Genomic DNA, 11,339 nt, shown 5'->3' on the forward strand with positions numbered 1-11,339 from the left:
ACTCCTGGACATAGACAGCACATCACAATGCTGCATTATGTTGGAAGTCAGCCTTTTTGGATGCAAGAGCATTTGGAGGAAGCTTGAGATGCTTTTCATTCCTTTGGGCTGGGAAAACCTTAGCCTGACATTTAAGCTCTTTTTGCATCTGATATAAAAGAAATATATCTGAAGTCTTACCTCTAACTTCAGTGAAAATTGACATTTTAACCTGTAATGCAAACATGAAAGAACATCTTTTTAAACACAGGTAGATGGGTTCAAGTATTAAGTCAGTAGCATTAAATATTCAGATGTACAGTTTTTTAGTAACAGTCTGGGACTGATGAAACTGAACACCTTCATGCATACACTTTTGTAGAAAAGTTGACTGTCAATCTAGCAATTTCTGATGCAAGATAAACCCTGATATTGACATAATGGAAGTGGAAATACAAACCTTTTGTATGCTTTTCAAAAATTTTACAACTTTGTAGTTTCATACAAACTTGTGATGACTTTTTTTTTTCCTCTTCCAGTATTTTTTTTACTTTGTAGATTTACATCAAAAGTAAAAGTTTGGTTTAATCACATCTTGAATGAGGTTGCTCTTATGTTTTGTCTTTGGCTAGAGAGGGACTTGAAACCCAGGTGTTTTCTTGAGCTCTGGAATGGACTCAAGAATGTAACAAACTGAAGGAAACAAGTAAGATATACTCCTCGACTGAATGGATTAGCTGGCTAGCAGGTGTTCAGTCACAGTAGTGTATGTAGGTGGCTATCATCAAGAAAGGTATTTGGCCTTATTAAGTTGAGTGGTTTGGAATTTTAGGTTCTGAGTTTCTTTATAATTGAAGAACAAGATGTGCTTGTAGTTGGAGCATGAGTTAATACCTATATGTCTCCCAGTTTTCCAAGTATGTGTTTTTAACTTCCACAGAGTTTAAATTTCTAATTCTATGCTGAATTCTACTGATATTTATATATTAACAAATTAATTTTACATGCCTCTGATCATGTGTTAGGTAGGCAACTTGTAAGAGGAAAAAAGCTGTCATTATAGAAGAGGAAGTGACTTCCTAGATAATGTTTTTAGACAGACTTTGAACTATGACTTCCTCTGAAAGTCTGTGCTGGTAACTGCATAGGTATCTGTGAGGGCTGAATTTTGTACAAGGAAGATTCCTACAGCAGTAACTCTTTTGCTAGATTGACTTGAAACTAATGTGTTTTGTTATGTCTACTACAGCTCTATTTCCAAAAGTGAGTTTTCTTCAAACTACTGTTGAGTGAAGACAGTTCTGTAACAGATGTTTTTAGGTCTAATGGAAATGTTTTCCAATGTGGCTATCAGTGTATTTATTGCCAGTCACAAACTGTAAGCTGATCTTTATAGGTGGAGGAAGTAGATAAAGTATTTTTTCCTTCTACTACTTAAGTTTTTGTATTTACTTTAAACCAGAATTTAGAGGAAATTGATTTGAGCAGGCCGTTCAATTCTAGGGGAATGTGATACTGAGGGGGCTTTTTGAATAAGCTGTCACTATCTGTACACTTCACCTTTTAAGTGTGCTGCAGATTGAATTATTTACACTATCTGCTTGAGTTACCAGGATTGCAGACCAGAAGGAGAAAAATCAAAGTAGCCAAGTATTCTTTCAAGACTTAATAAATTCAGGAGCTGTCAAAATAAAGCTCTTAATGTCTAAAATAATTTGCAGAACTGGCCTAAAGGTAAAGATGCAAAAGACTAATCTTTCTTTAGAAAGTTGGTTGCACAGAGACTAGAGTGTTTTAGTTATTCCTAATCCACCTCTAACCAGTTAAGGAGAGGTACATAAACCATGTCTAGTACACTAGTCATGATGCTGTGAAGATTAAAAAAACCTAACACAATACTGCCATTAACACTTATTTATGACTTCCTAGGACTTCACCACTGTGTTAGATCAGAGGTTTAGGTATTGAAAGTATCCTTGAATACCTGCACGGACAAATTTACAACAGAAACCCTGTTCCCTACTTACTTACGCCCATTTGTGTGCTGTAAAGTTTTAATGGAGACTGATAAGTCTGATCAGAGAGTGTATACCTCTTCAAGATGCCTGTCATTCCTTATTACAAATGTTGAGACTAAAAGGCAATGCTTTCAGGTCCTACAGACCTGAAGTATCATCTATTTTAAGGCTTAGTAAGATTTCAGAGTCAAATTCCTAACTAACTTAGCAAAATGGAAACCTGACCTACTCATGAGTGGCCTCTACTGGTTTTGTCTATATTTAATTGCACTTCTGTTGAAGCATTTACTGGTGAATGCTTGATTTAAGTAACTAGGATGATTTAGAGATCTATAATAGATAAAAGAGCAAGCAGCTACCTTTTTTTATTAAAGAATTGTAGGATCCTTTTTAAGGATCATTTATTACAAAGGATTGCAGTATGGACAACTTACCTGGTAGACACTGTTCTGTGACAGGACTGAATATTGCTTTAACACAAATTTAATCTGCCTAGACTGGCAGTGAACTCTGTACCTCTTCTACCTGCTGAATCAAATTCATGGTCTTTTCATTTAGTGCTAGTCCACACTGTGTTCTGCTAACCTAGACCTGTCATTGCATTTTTTTAAAAAACAGAAAGTGGTGTTTATACATTATGTAATAAAAATCAAAAACTTAATAGGTACATGAAAGTGTCCTGTGCCTTATTTCAACTTCCAAAAGTGTTTCATGTGCTTAGCTTCTCACTTACTGTGCAGTTTGTTTTAAATAAGTAACTGTTTCTAAGCCTTCGTGCTTCAGGTAAAATGCAGATACTTAATCTATGTAGCAGTTTTTAGTATGGATTGCTTGGTACTACTAAATAGCTTTTTTTCTATTAGAAAAACATCAGTAGTGCATCTTACCCACAGGACTTCAATTATGTGTCTCCTACTGCTGCCATCATAACCAATAGATCTGCAATAGAAGTGTTTATCCTCTTCCAATACTGAACCTGGTACTTAAAGAAACAAGTTCAGGACTATTCCTTCTAGCTAAAGCCATACCACACAAGGTTTTAAAGCACAGTTTATTAAATTCTAAATGTATTTACAATAAGACCCTCTTCTCTAAACCACAGTTGTTTAGACACTGCTTGGACAAATTTATCTTTTTTTTTGAACCCATGACACAAAGTTGGTGGCAAGTCAGGGAAAGTGTTCTCCCATCCATCAGTCATTTTGTACAATACAGCAATTCCTTACATCTTTATTAAATGCAAGAGAAGTTACATGGGGTTACATTGTACATAGGGAGAAGAAGAATTTACAATAGTGCTATGCTTCAAAGATTTACTTTAATTTAAGGCATAAACCTAAGGCTGCAAACTGAAGCAGTAGAATATCCCATATCCTCCAACCTCCCATCACTTCTCTACTCCAGCTTTCACAACTCCTTTCCATTAACTCCTTTGTAAGGGGCACAAGCCTATTAAGTAACCCAAGTGTTACTTACACTGTTAAATTTTTTAAAAAACCCAGCTTAGAACAGATCAATAAGACAATGCTGTATTCACTATACTATAGAAAGCAAATTCTAGTACTCATTTGTTCTGTGCCAGGTATTTATTCCTAAACTCTTTTCTTCAGATTGAGACAGGAAACACTACACCTATGCAACAGCCCTACAGTAATGCTTTTTGGCTAGCCTTAAACATCCATGAATAAATTCACCAGCTGCTTCCTTACTGCATTCATGGGAACAACAGCAACATATTCATGCCTTGCACAGGGTGCAAGTCTTGCCCTAGGACATCTCAACTAACACTTACACCTGCTTGAACTTAACGCATGAGGACCCTCATGATGGACCCAGATAGATAAAAGTTTAAATTAAAGTCATTACTTGTCCCTATCCTTAGTGTGGTTTTTGCAGGACTTCAAAAAAATGAACACTAGACAGTAGTGGTTAGTGTTACAGGTAGAAGTGAAGTGGTGCTATGAACACAGGCTACTATAAGAGAAATTCAGGTCTCTTACATAGCACCAAAGCATCTCTTCCTTTCACCACTCTTATGCTGCAGTCCTAGGTTTTGGTCTGAAATCTAAAACCATTTCAGCCCTCCTCCTGCAAGATTTCTGCAAATTTATCAGTTGCAGTTGAAAGACCTTCCACTTTAAAGGATGTAAGAGAACATTTTTGAGAAGTTTTATCTGAGATCAAGCTCACAGAAAATACATTAGAATTCTGTAATATTTAACCAGAAAACCTAGCAGCAGGACATGAAACAATTGATCTACTTTTACAGATGCTTATTCTGAATGGGCTTTTCATCCTCTATTTTGCTAACAATGATAAACTATTAAAAACATGTTACCTTTGTGGCCTGCTAAAGAAAAACTTCACTGTAGCTCCATTATACTGCTGCTTAACTTGTACAGCATTGAGCTGTCTCTTGGCTGATTTTGTGTAGACATCTCTTCCCCCATTTACTGTTTTCAGGTTTGGTGAATTCAGACTCAGTCCTCAGTCCCTCTCAAACAGTAGGTAGCTTCACATCCTACTGTAACCTTGTTCAATTAAGGATTTGAATAGGTTTAACACCGTTACTCATTTTGAGTTCTGCAAACTCAAAGACAATTCCTTAATAAGCCTTAAGATATCTAGCATCTCTGCAAACTGTTTTATGAGTTCTAGAGCTGGAATAGTTAACCAGAAACAACCTTTAGAACACCTTAGAGCAACAAAAGCTGCATAAGAACCTGCAACAGTTGCCAGAGGCTGTCATTGTTGAATTACAATGATTGTTTTCTATTCATGCATATTTTTCAAAAACCTTTCCTGTAAAAAAGACGACATAATGAAAAATGGTACAGTTGCTCATAGATCATCATATTTCTAAAGGCTTGAAGTAAAAAAGTAAAAATATTTATGAAACTACATTAAGGCATAAGACCAAGTTAGAATGCTTTTTACAGTAACAGTACTATGATTAAAGGTGCTCCAGCATTCTTGCTTCTTAAGGAGCTTCACTACACACAGTGTGTCCATCACATCAAGTGCATGTTCATAAGTCACTATGATTTCTCAGCGTCAATCTGCATTTGATGCCCCAGATCTCATTGTTCTTTCTACTGTCAATAGTTGGCCTCGCAATACTTGTAAAGTGTGAACAATTAATGTTTATGACAGGAAGCGTGTCCTTGAGGAGCTCTAGGGAGCTATCGGTCACTATTCCAAATACCTGAAGAGTCTTTAATGTTGGAATTTCACCAAGTGCTCTAGAAAGAGAAAGATACGAAATTAATCATGAACCGGAAAGCTGGTTTGTTTTTTTTTTTTCCTGTCTGTACCCAAACTAGATAACAGCATTTCTAATACTTTTTTAGAAGTAAGGTAACTACTTAAACTAAATTCCCCTTCCTACTTTTTAAAAGCATATATTTACTTGAAACTAGTTCTCTGTACTGATAATTCAGGAAACCAGCTGAATAAATTGCTTTTTGCTGTTGTCTCTCTCTTCTATCTCACAGAGTGAAAACAAACTGGGTCCTCCCATTTCACTTCCCTGGATTTAAATACAAGTGGAAGGAGTTGCCCCAGATTAAGTTTCATGATGTGGCTCAGCGGACACAAGCCCTTAGGTACTATCAGTCTTCAATTGGTTACATACTTTGGTGAGCAGCCAGCTCTGACTTCTTGATTGCTTCATATTGGCCCAGTCATCATGTGAACTGTGTATCTATAAGCCAGTATTGGGCAAAATCAAGAGGCAGAAACACACAAGCTATCATCATGACAGCACACATTGCTACAGAAAAGCTTCTTCAGATTCCTGTTTTGATAGTCCTGTTCCTCTCACAACCTTTTTCTTGTTTATTATTTCCTTACAACTGACATCCTTCCTGGGAGGATTAAGACAGATAGCTACTGTACTAATAAAAGGCAGAAAAAATCCACACGCAATAAGTCTAAGCTGTGTTTCAGTGGCAACCAACAAGTGATACAGGTGCACACAAAAGCAAAGGAATATGAACAGATTAACTAGTCAGCAAGTACTGTCAACTCTGTTAACTTTTCCAAAAGACTATACCTTCCTTGTTGAGTAATTGAAAACCTAATATTGACACCAATACTGGTCATTGGCAGGACTGGAACCCCCACCTGTACTTCACAGTGATGAGTACCAGTGGTATAATGCCATTAAGGGAAGACATGATGCATGCACTGAGCAGCAAGTTCCATGAATACAGCCTGACATCAAGGAAGGATCATCTCAGGTAACTTTGATTCCAACTTGGATTCTCTAACCTGACTGCTAGGGCATGTACCCTTTTTTATCTCAGTTCCTTATTCCTAATTCCTTATACCAGTAAGTTTTTCAAAACAGTACTTGCAATTCTAAACCTAAAATAAAGCAAGTTTAAATTACCTTATCCTCTATGAATAGCAAATAAAGCCATTTAAAGATTACTTACACTAAGGCAGCAGGTGATATCTGATAACATCGGCTAAGACACAGATGTTGTAGAAAGAGGAGTTTATGAAAATACTGGAAGCACTCAGGCTTCAACATCATGCTGTCACTGTACATGAGAGCACATGAAATAGAGATTTAGGTATAAAGCTGCAGTAAATTTTGTATTTCCAAAATTCAGGCTGATAAATTTAATGAATATCACTTTTTTCTACCACTGAAGTATTTTTTTTTTACTCAATATGGAGGTAAGCCATTTCTAGTGTGTTGTAGAGGCGCGATTTTGTTTGTCACTGAAGGGCAAGTAAAGCAGAAGCTTCTTTGCAGGTAGATATTCTGCAGCAAAACTCATGCCATGAAATGACAATTACTTTACACACTGATATTTAAAAATATTTTAATTGACTAGGTCAAAACCAAAATACGCTTTTTTTTTTTTAACAGTTCTATAACCAAACAACAAGTTTATATCAGAGCTGAACTAAACCCTCTCTAGGATGCTAGAGATGCTCATAAACTGTATGCATCGAAGTGCTTCCTTCCACTCTATCAGTTGACTACAATCACTTGTTAATTAGCAAATCCTATATGTATGTAACATTTATGCTGAGATAACAAAGAAATCTTCAAGTTAGTTACCTGCACCAGATTAGGTCATGCCAGAAAGCAAATCTTTTGTAGGTTTAGCACAGAAAGTATTTTCTGGTTGTACCATCCTACACAATCATGCATTATTGCTATATAATTACTGCACCACAATAGAATTGCCAATCCCCTGAACCAACAGGACTTAAGGACTAGCTGCACAGGCCTTCTTACCTTAGATCTAAATGGACAAGAAGAGGACATCTTTCCACCAGTGTTTTAACATCTGAAAAGAAATCACACATAGTCAGTCCCTCTTTCAGTAAGACAATGAACTTGCTTTATAGAGCCTACTCACTTCCCTACATGTTCATTTGTACCTTCTCTACTGGAACCCCACAACTGAAACACAACTTTTTGTTAAAAAGACATATGCTTAAGACTTACAGCATATAGTCTGCCTGTCAAGATACTTTACAGGTACTTTTTTTAATTCTCAACAAAACAGATCCATTTAGTCCAAAGAAGTGTCCCTAAAAGTCAACTGCGCCAGTAACTCAACAAGTGAGGAATTCAAATGATATTGCTGTAGAAATCTACCGAGACACAGTAATGGTGAGATGCCTGAAATTCTTACACGTAGTGGAAAAACACTAAAAGTTTTCTACACATTAAATACCCTTTCACAGCATCAAGTTCTTTAGGCCTCTCCATTTTTACCCACAGAATGTTCTTTCCTCATGACAGGAAACTACGGCTTTCCTGATTTAAACTGTAAATTCTTATGACCATTTTTGCATTATCTGCAAAGAGCATAGACTCACCTGTGGCTCAGATACCACGTAAAAGGCTACTATTTATTAGCAAGGTGCTAATGCAAGAGTATTTTGCTATTTCAGAACTCACATGCAAAAACTAAAGAAAACAATATCTAAATTATGACTATTAGTGAACTATTAGCAAATTTTATGTCTTATAAACTACATTGAAACAGAGTAAAATTACTCATAGAAAATGTTTTGCAAACAGAAGAGCTCCACGCGTTGTGTCTAATGGTCAGATCAACACAAGGTTCAAATTCCTGATTTGGAGGTGATTATGTAGCATGATTGTTTATGGGTTTTGGGCTGAGATAAAAAGACTGGTGCATTTCCCCACAAGGGAATGCATAGAATCACAGAATAGTTCAGGTTGGAAGGGACCTTTAAAGGCCACCTAGTCCAACCCCCCTGCAATGAGCAGGGACAGCTTCAACTCAATCAGGCTGCTCAGAGCCCCGTCCAACCTGACCTAGAACGTTTGCAGGGATGGGGCATTTGCCACCTCTCTGGGCAACCTGGGCCAGTGTTTCACTACCTTCACTGTGAAAAATTTATTCCTTACATCTAGTCTAAATCTGCCTTCTTTTAGTTTAAAACCATTACCCCTTGTCCTATTGCAACAGGCTCTACTAAAAAGTCTGTCCCCATCTTTCTTATAGGCCCCCTTTACTTACTGGCAGGCTGCAATAAGCTCTCCTTGGAACCTTCTCTTCTCCAGGCTGAACAATCCCAACTCTCTCAACCTTTCTTCATAGGAAAGGTGACATTTAAACAGCAAATAAGAGAGGCCACAGCCTGTGTGTCACCTACCTGCTTGTCAGCCAATGCCCTATCGTCACATTTGCTCATTGAGAAAATTGCTCTTTACCACCGAAGCCACTTCACCCCTTATCTATGCTCTTCTCCATTTTGTTGCGTCCTCTCCCACAAATCCAGATTTCTCTGCATTTTCTATTACCCTGCAACTTTACCCAACTTTCTCTCCTACAACTACTGGCAAGGAAATAGTTCATGTTGATTACTGAGTTTATTTGACATCCACATTAACTGGTATCTGTAGAATATCATGTCAGGCTGACACTCAAGTAGTTACTATGACTGCTCTCTTTTGGAAGATGCCTTCAACAGCCACAACAGCAGAAGCCTTAAGAAAGCTCCACGTATCTGGAAGGCTAATTCATAGTTCATGAAGGTTAATTCATAGTGGAACATGTGTATCCTGCTTCCATGACTTACTTCAGAAGTAAGGGCTATACCTTTCAATTGAAGATGAAATGAGCTTTCACTTGCTTATTTTTTGAATTCAGAAGACAAATTATCTCACCCCTCATGGCAAGCCAGAGACATGAGTAAGATTCTCTGGCAGCAAGAACATCAAGTTATACAGAACACAAAAATCAGTGTTAGTGCATGATTTTTCTTTACACACAGCAGATGCCAACCAGAAGAAAATACAAAGTCTACTGCTTTATCCCATGGTGGGGTAAAGGTTTACCATGCTGCTGTTTACCTGACATTTGTAGATTCTGTCTGTATCCACTTAAATTTAATTGGGTTAGTTTTGAAGTTACATGATTGACTGCTTTTTTGACATGGGTGGCTGTGAAGTCACACCAGGACAAGTTCAGCTCCTCCAACCTACACACAAATGAACAAAGAGTTGTTTGGAAGAATGACTGAAATACAACAAGTTCTGATATTATCTATTACAGTTGATACTTTTAAGGCAAAAACTTGTAAGACACCTACTACCAACTTCTTGTATTTATGACTACAAAGTTTGCTATGACAATATTAAGCACTGAAGCAGATTATCCAGCGAGGCTTTAAAGATCCAACCACAGAGAGTCCTCATCAACCTACCCAGTGCTGAATTTTAACCCCTTGCCCAGAGCAGGGTCTAAGTGACTTCCCCAGGGCCACTTCCAACTGGAATGATTCAATACTATCTTAGGAAGTGAAATGATTCTCTCTGGGGACTGCCATGGGAAGGCACTGTCTTTTCATCTTGCTTCTGATTTTGTGATCTCAACCTGTTACTACTGAACAGATGTCCACATTGAGAGGAAAAGGCTATCCATTATTAGTATTGGTCAGATGACCAATTAATCCTAATTAGCATAGAATACTCCATAGTTTTACATAAGCATTGGCCACGCTCTGACCTTAACTTTCTTTACATGCTTTATTACCTGCTTTAAATCACCATTCAGGGCTGGGATAGAGTATTTGTTCTGTGTGCAGGTGTTACAGATATAATCAGAGACACAGTAAGCAGCACAACTAGAGGATTTAGCTGACAATCTGTATGTAAATGAAAACAACAGTTAAATTGCCACTAGCATGCCTAGGCTCAGGTTTGCCATCTGCTATTCACTGTACACTGTACAGACTGCATGCTCTAAAGAGCTCATGATCCAAGTAATCAGACCAAGCAATAGAAAACATTATCTACCCATGAAAGGCAAAAAAGATTAAGGCTTTGTCTGTCCACTAACTTGCTGTTTGATTAAAAACATACTTTTGCAGAACCAAAAATTAAGTAGATTGTCCAGCATCTCACAGGAAGTCAACAGAAAGATGAGGATATAAACCCCAGACTGACTGGGGCTCAGTTCAGTGGCTTCCTGCCAGCAGATGGTTTAATCACTGGAATTGTCAATCTCTCAGTGCTTCATAAAGTAGAAGCTTACTGAAGGATTATTCTACCATTAAAGGCACAATGTTTTCTGCCATTCACGCTGTACTCTGATTGCAAAGGGAGCTCTGGGACTCCACTTTTCAGTTTCAAAACACAGTTTCACTTTGTGAGGCACACAACTGCTTTCATTAACAAAAATCAAATTTACATGATAATCAAAGGAACATAAATTGGGTTTACCCACCAGCAAGGCTTCCTTTAAGTATGATTAAGGAAACCTATGAAAAACTACTGAAGTACATCTTTGCCATTAAAGAAGAAAATAGCTTGATGGAAAGAAACTGACTATTCAGCTAATAATCAACTGTTAGTCATTTAGGAACAAAACAGACTCATAAAAAAAATTAGAGACAAGTGCAATTGGCATGTCTATGGAAAAAATATAAAAAAAATCCTTTTTCTCAGGAAGAGCAGTAAGCAGGAATAGCAAATACTTTTTTTGTCTTACATAGAACAGCTTCTCAACATCAGCTCCAAGGCTTCTGCAGAAAACCCTGAGCATCCACAGAGATTTAGTCGCCTCAAACTGGTATTCTTAGCAATGCTCCTGTAGAGAAGAGAAAAAAGTCCAATAAAATTTAAATATTGGAACATTACTTGCATTGCTAGGATGTGTGATTATTTTTAAGAGCCAAGATTCCAGGCACAGAATTGTGTTGAACATGTGGCACTGCATCTTTACTAAACTGACCAACCTAAGAGTCATTAAGGATCTCAACTCCGTATTTGCTGCATCATGGCACAATTTCAGTAGGGATACTTGCCTATTTATGCAGGCTTGTCAGGAAAGCCAGATA

At 37.4% G+C, this 11,339-nt stretch overlaps 1 protein-coding gene across 2 annotated transcripts in view; it reads right to left on the bottom strand.

Moving 5' to 3' along the window:
• Window positions 1-4,878: 4,878 nt before the first annotated feature.
• The window catches only part of SKP2 (S-phase kinase-associated protein 2, E3 ubiquitin protein ligase), a 10,581-nt gene continuing 4,120 nt past the window's right edge, over window positions 4,879-11,339 (bottom strand). Inside the window, exons 4-8 of one of the 2 annotated variants that reach the window (XM_010291755.1) lie at window positions 10,991-11,089; window positions 9,352-9,479; window positions 7,255-7,306; window positions 6,437-6,544; window positions 4,879-5,239 (exon numbers count right to left, since the gene is read on the bottom strand). In XM_010291755.1, the coding sequence (XP_010290057.1) occupies window positions 5,026-5,239; window positions 6,437-6,544; window positions 7,255-7,306; window positions 9,352-9,479; window positions 10,991-11,089 (601 nt within the window). In that variant the 3' untranslated portion in view covers window positions 4,879-5,025. The remainder of the gene's footprint in view (window positions 5,240-6,436; window positions 6,545-7,254; window positions 7,307-9,351; window positions 9,480-10,990; window positions 11,090-11,339) is intronic. The other variant, XM_010291756.1, reaches the window with a different exon arrangement.

This window comes from Phaethon lepturus, unplaced genomic scaffold, assembly GCF_000687285.1.
Source record: "Phaethon lepturus isolate BGI_N335 unplaced genomic scaffold, ASM68728v1 scaffold14877, whole genome shotgun sequence".
NCBI lineage: Eukaryota > Metazoa > Chordata > Aves > Phaethontiformes > Phaethontidae > Phaethon > Phaethon lepturus.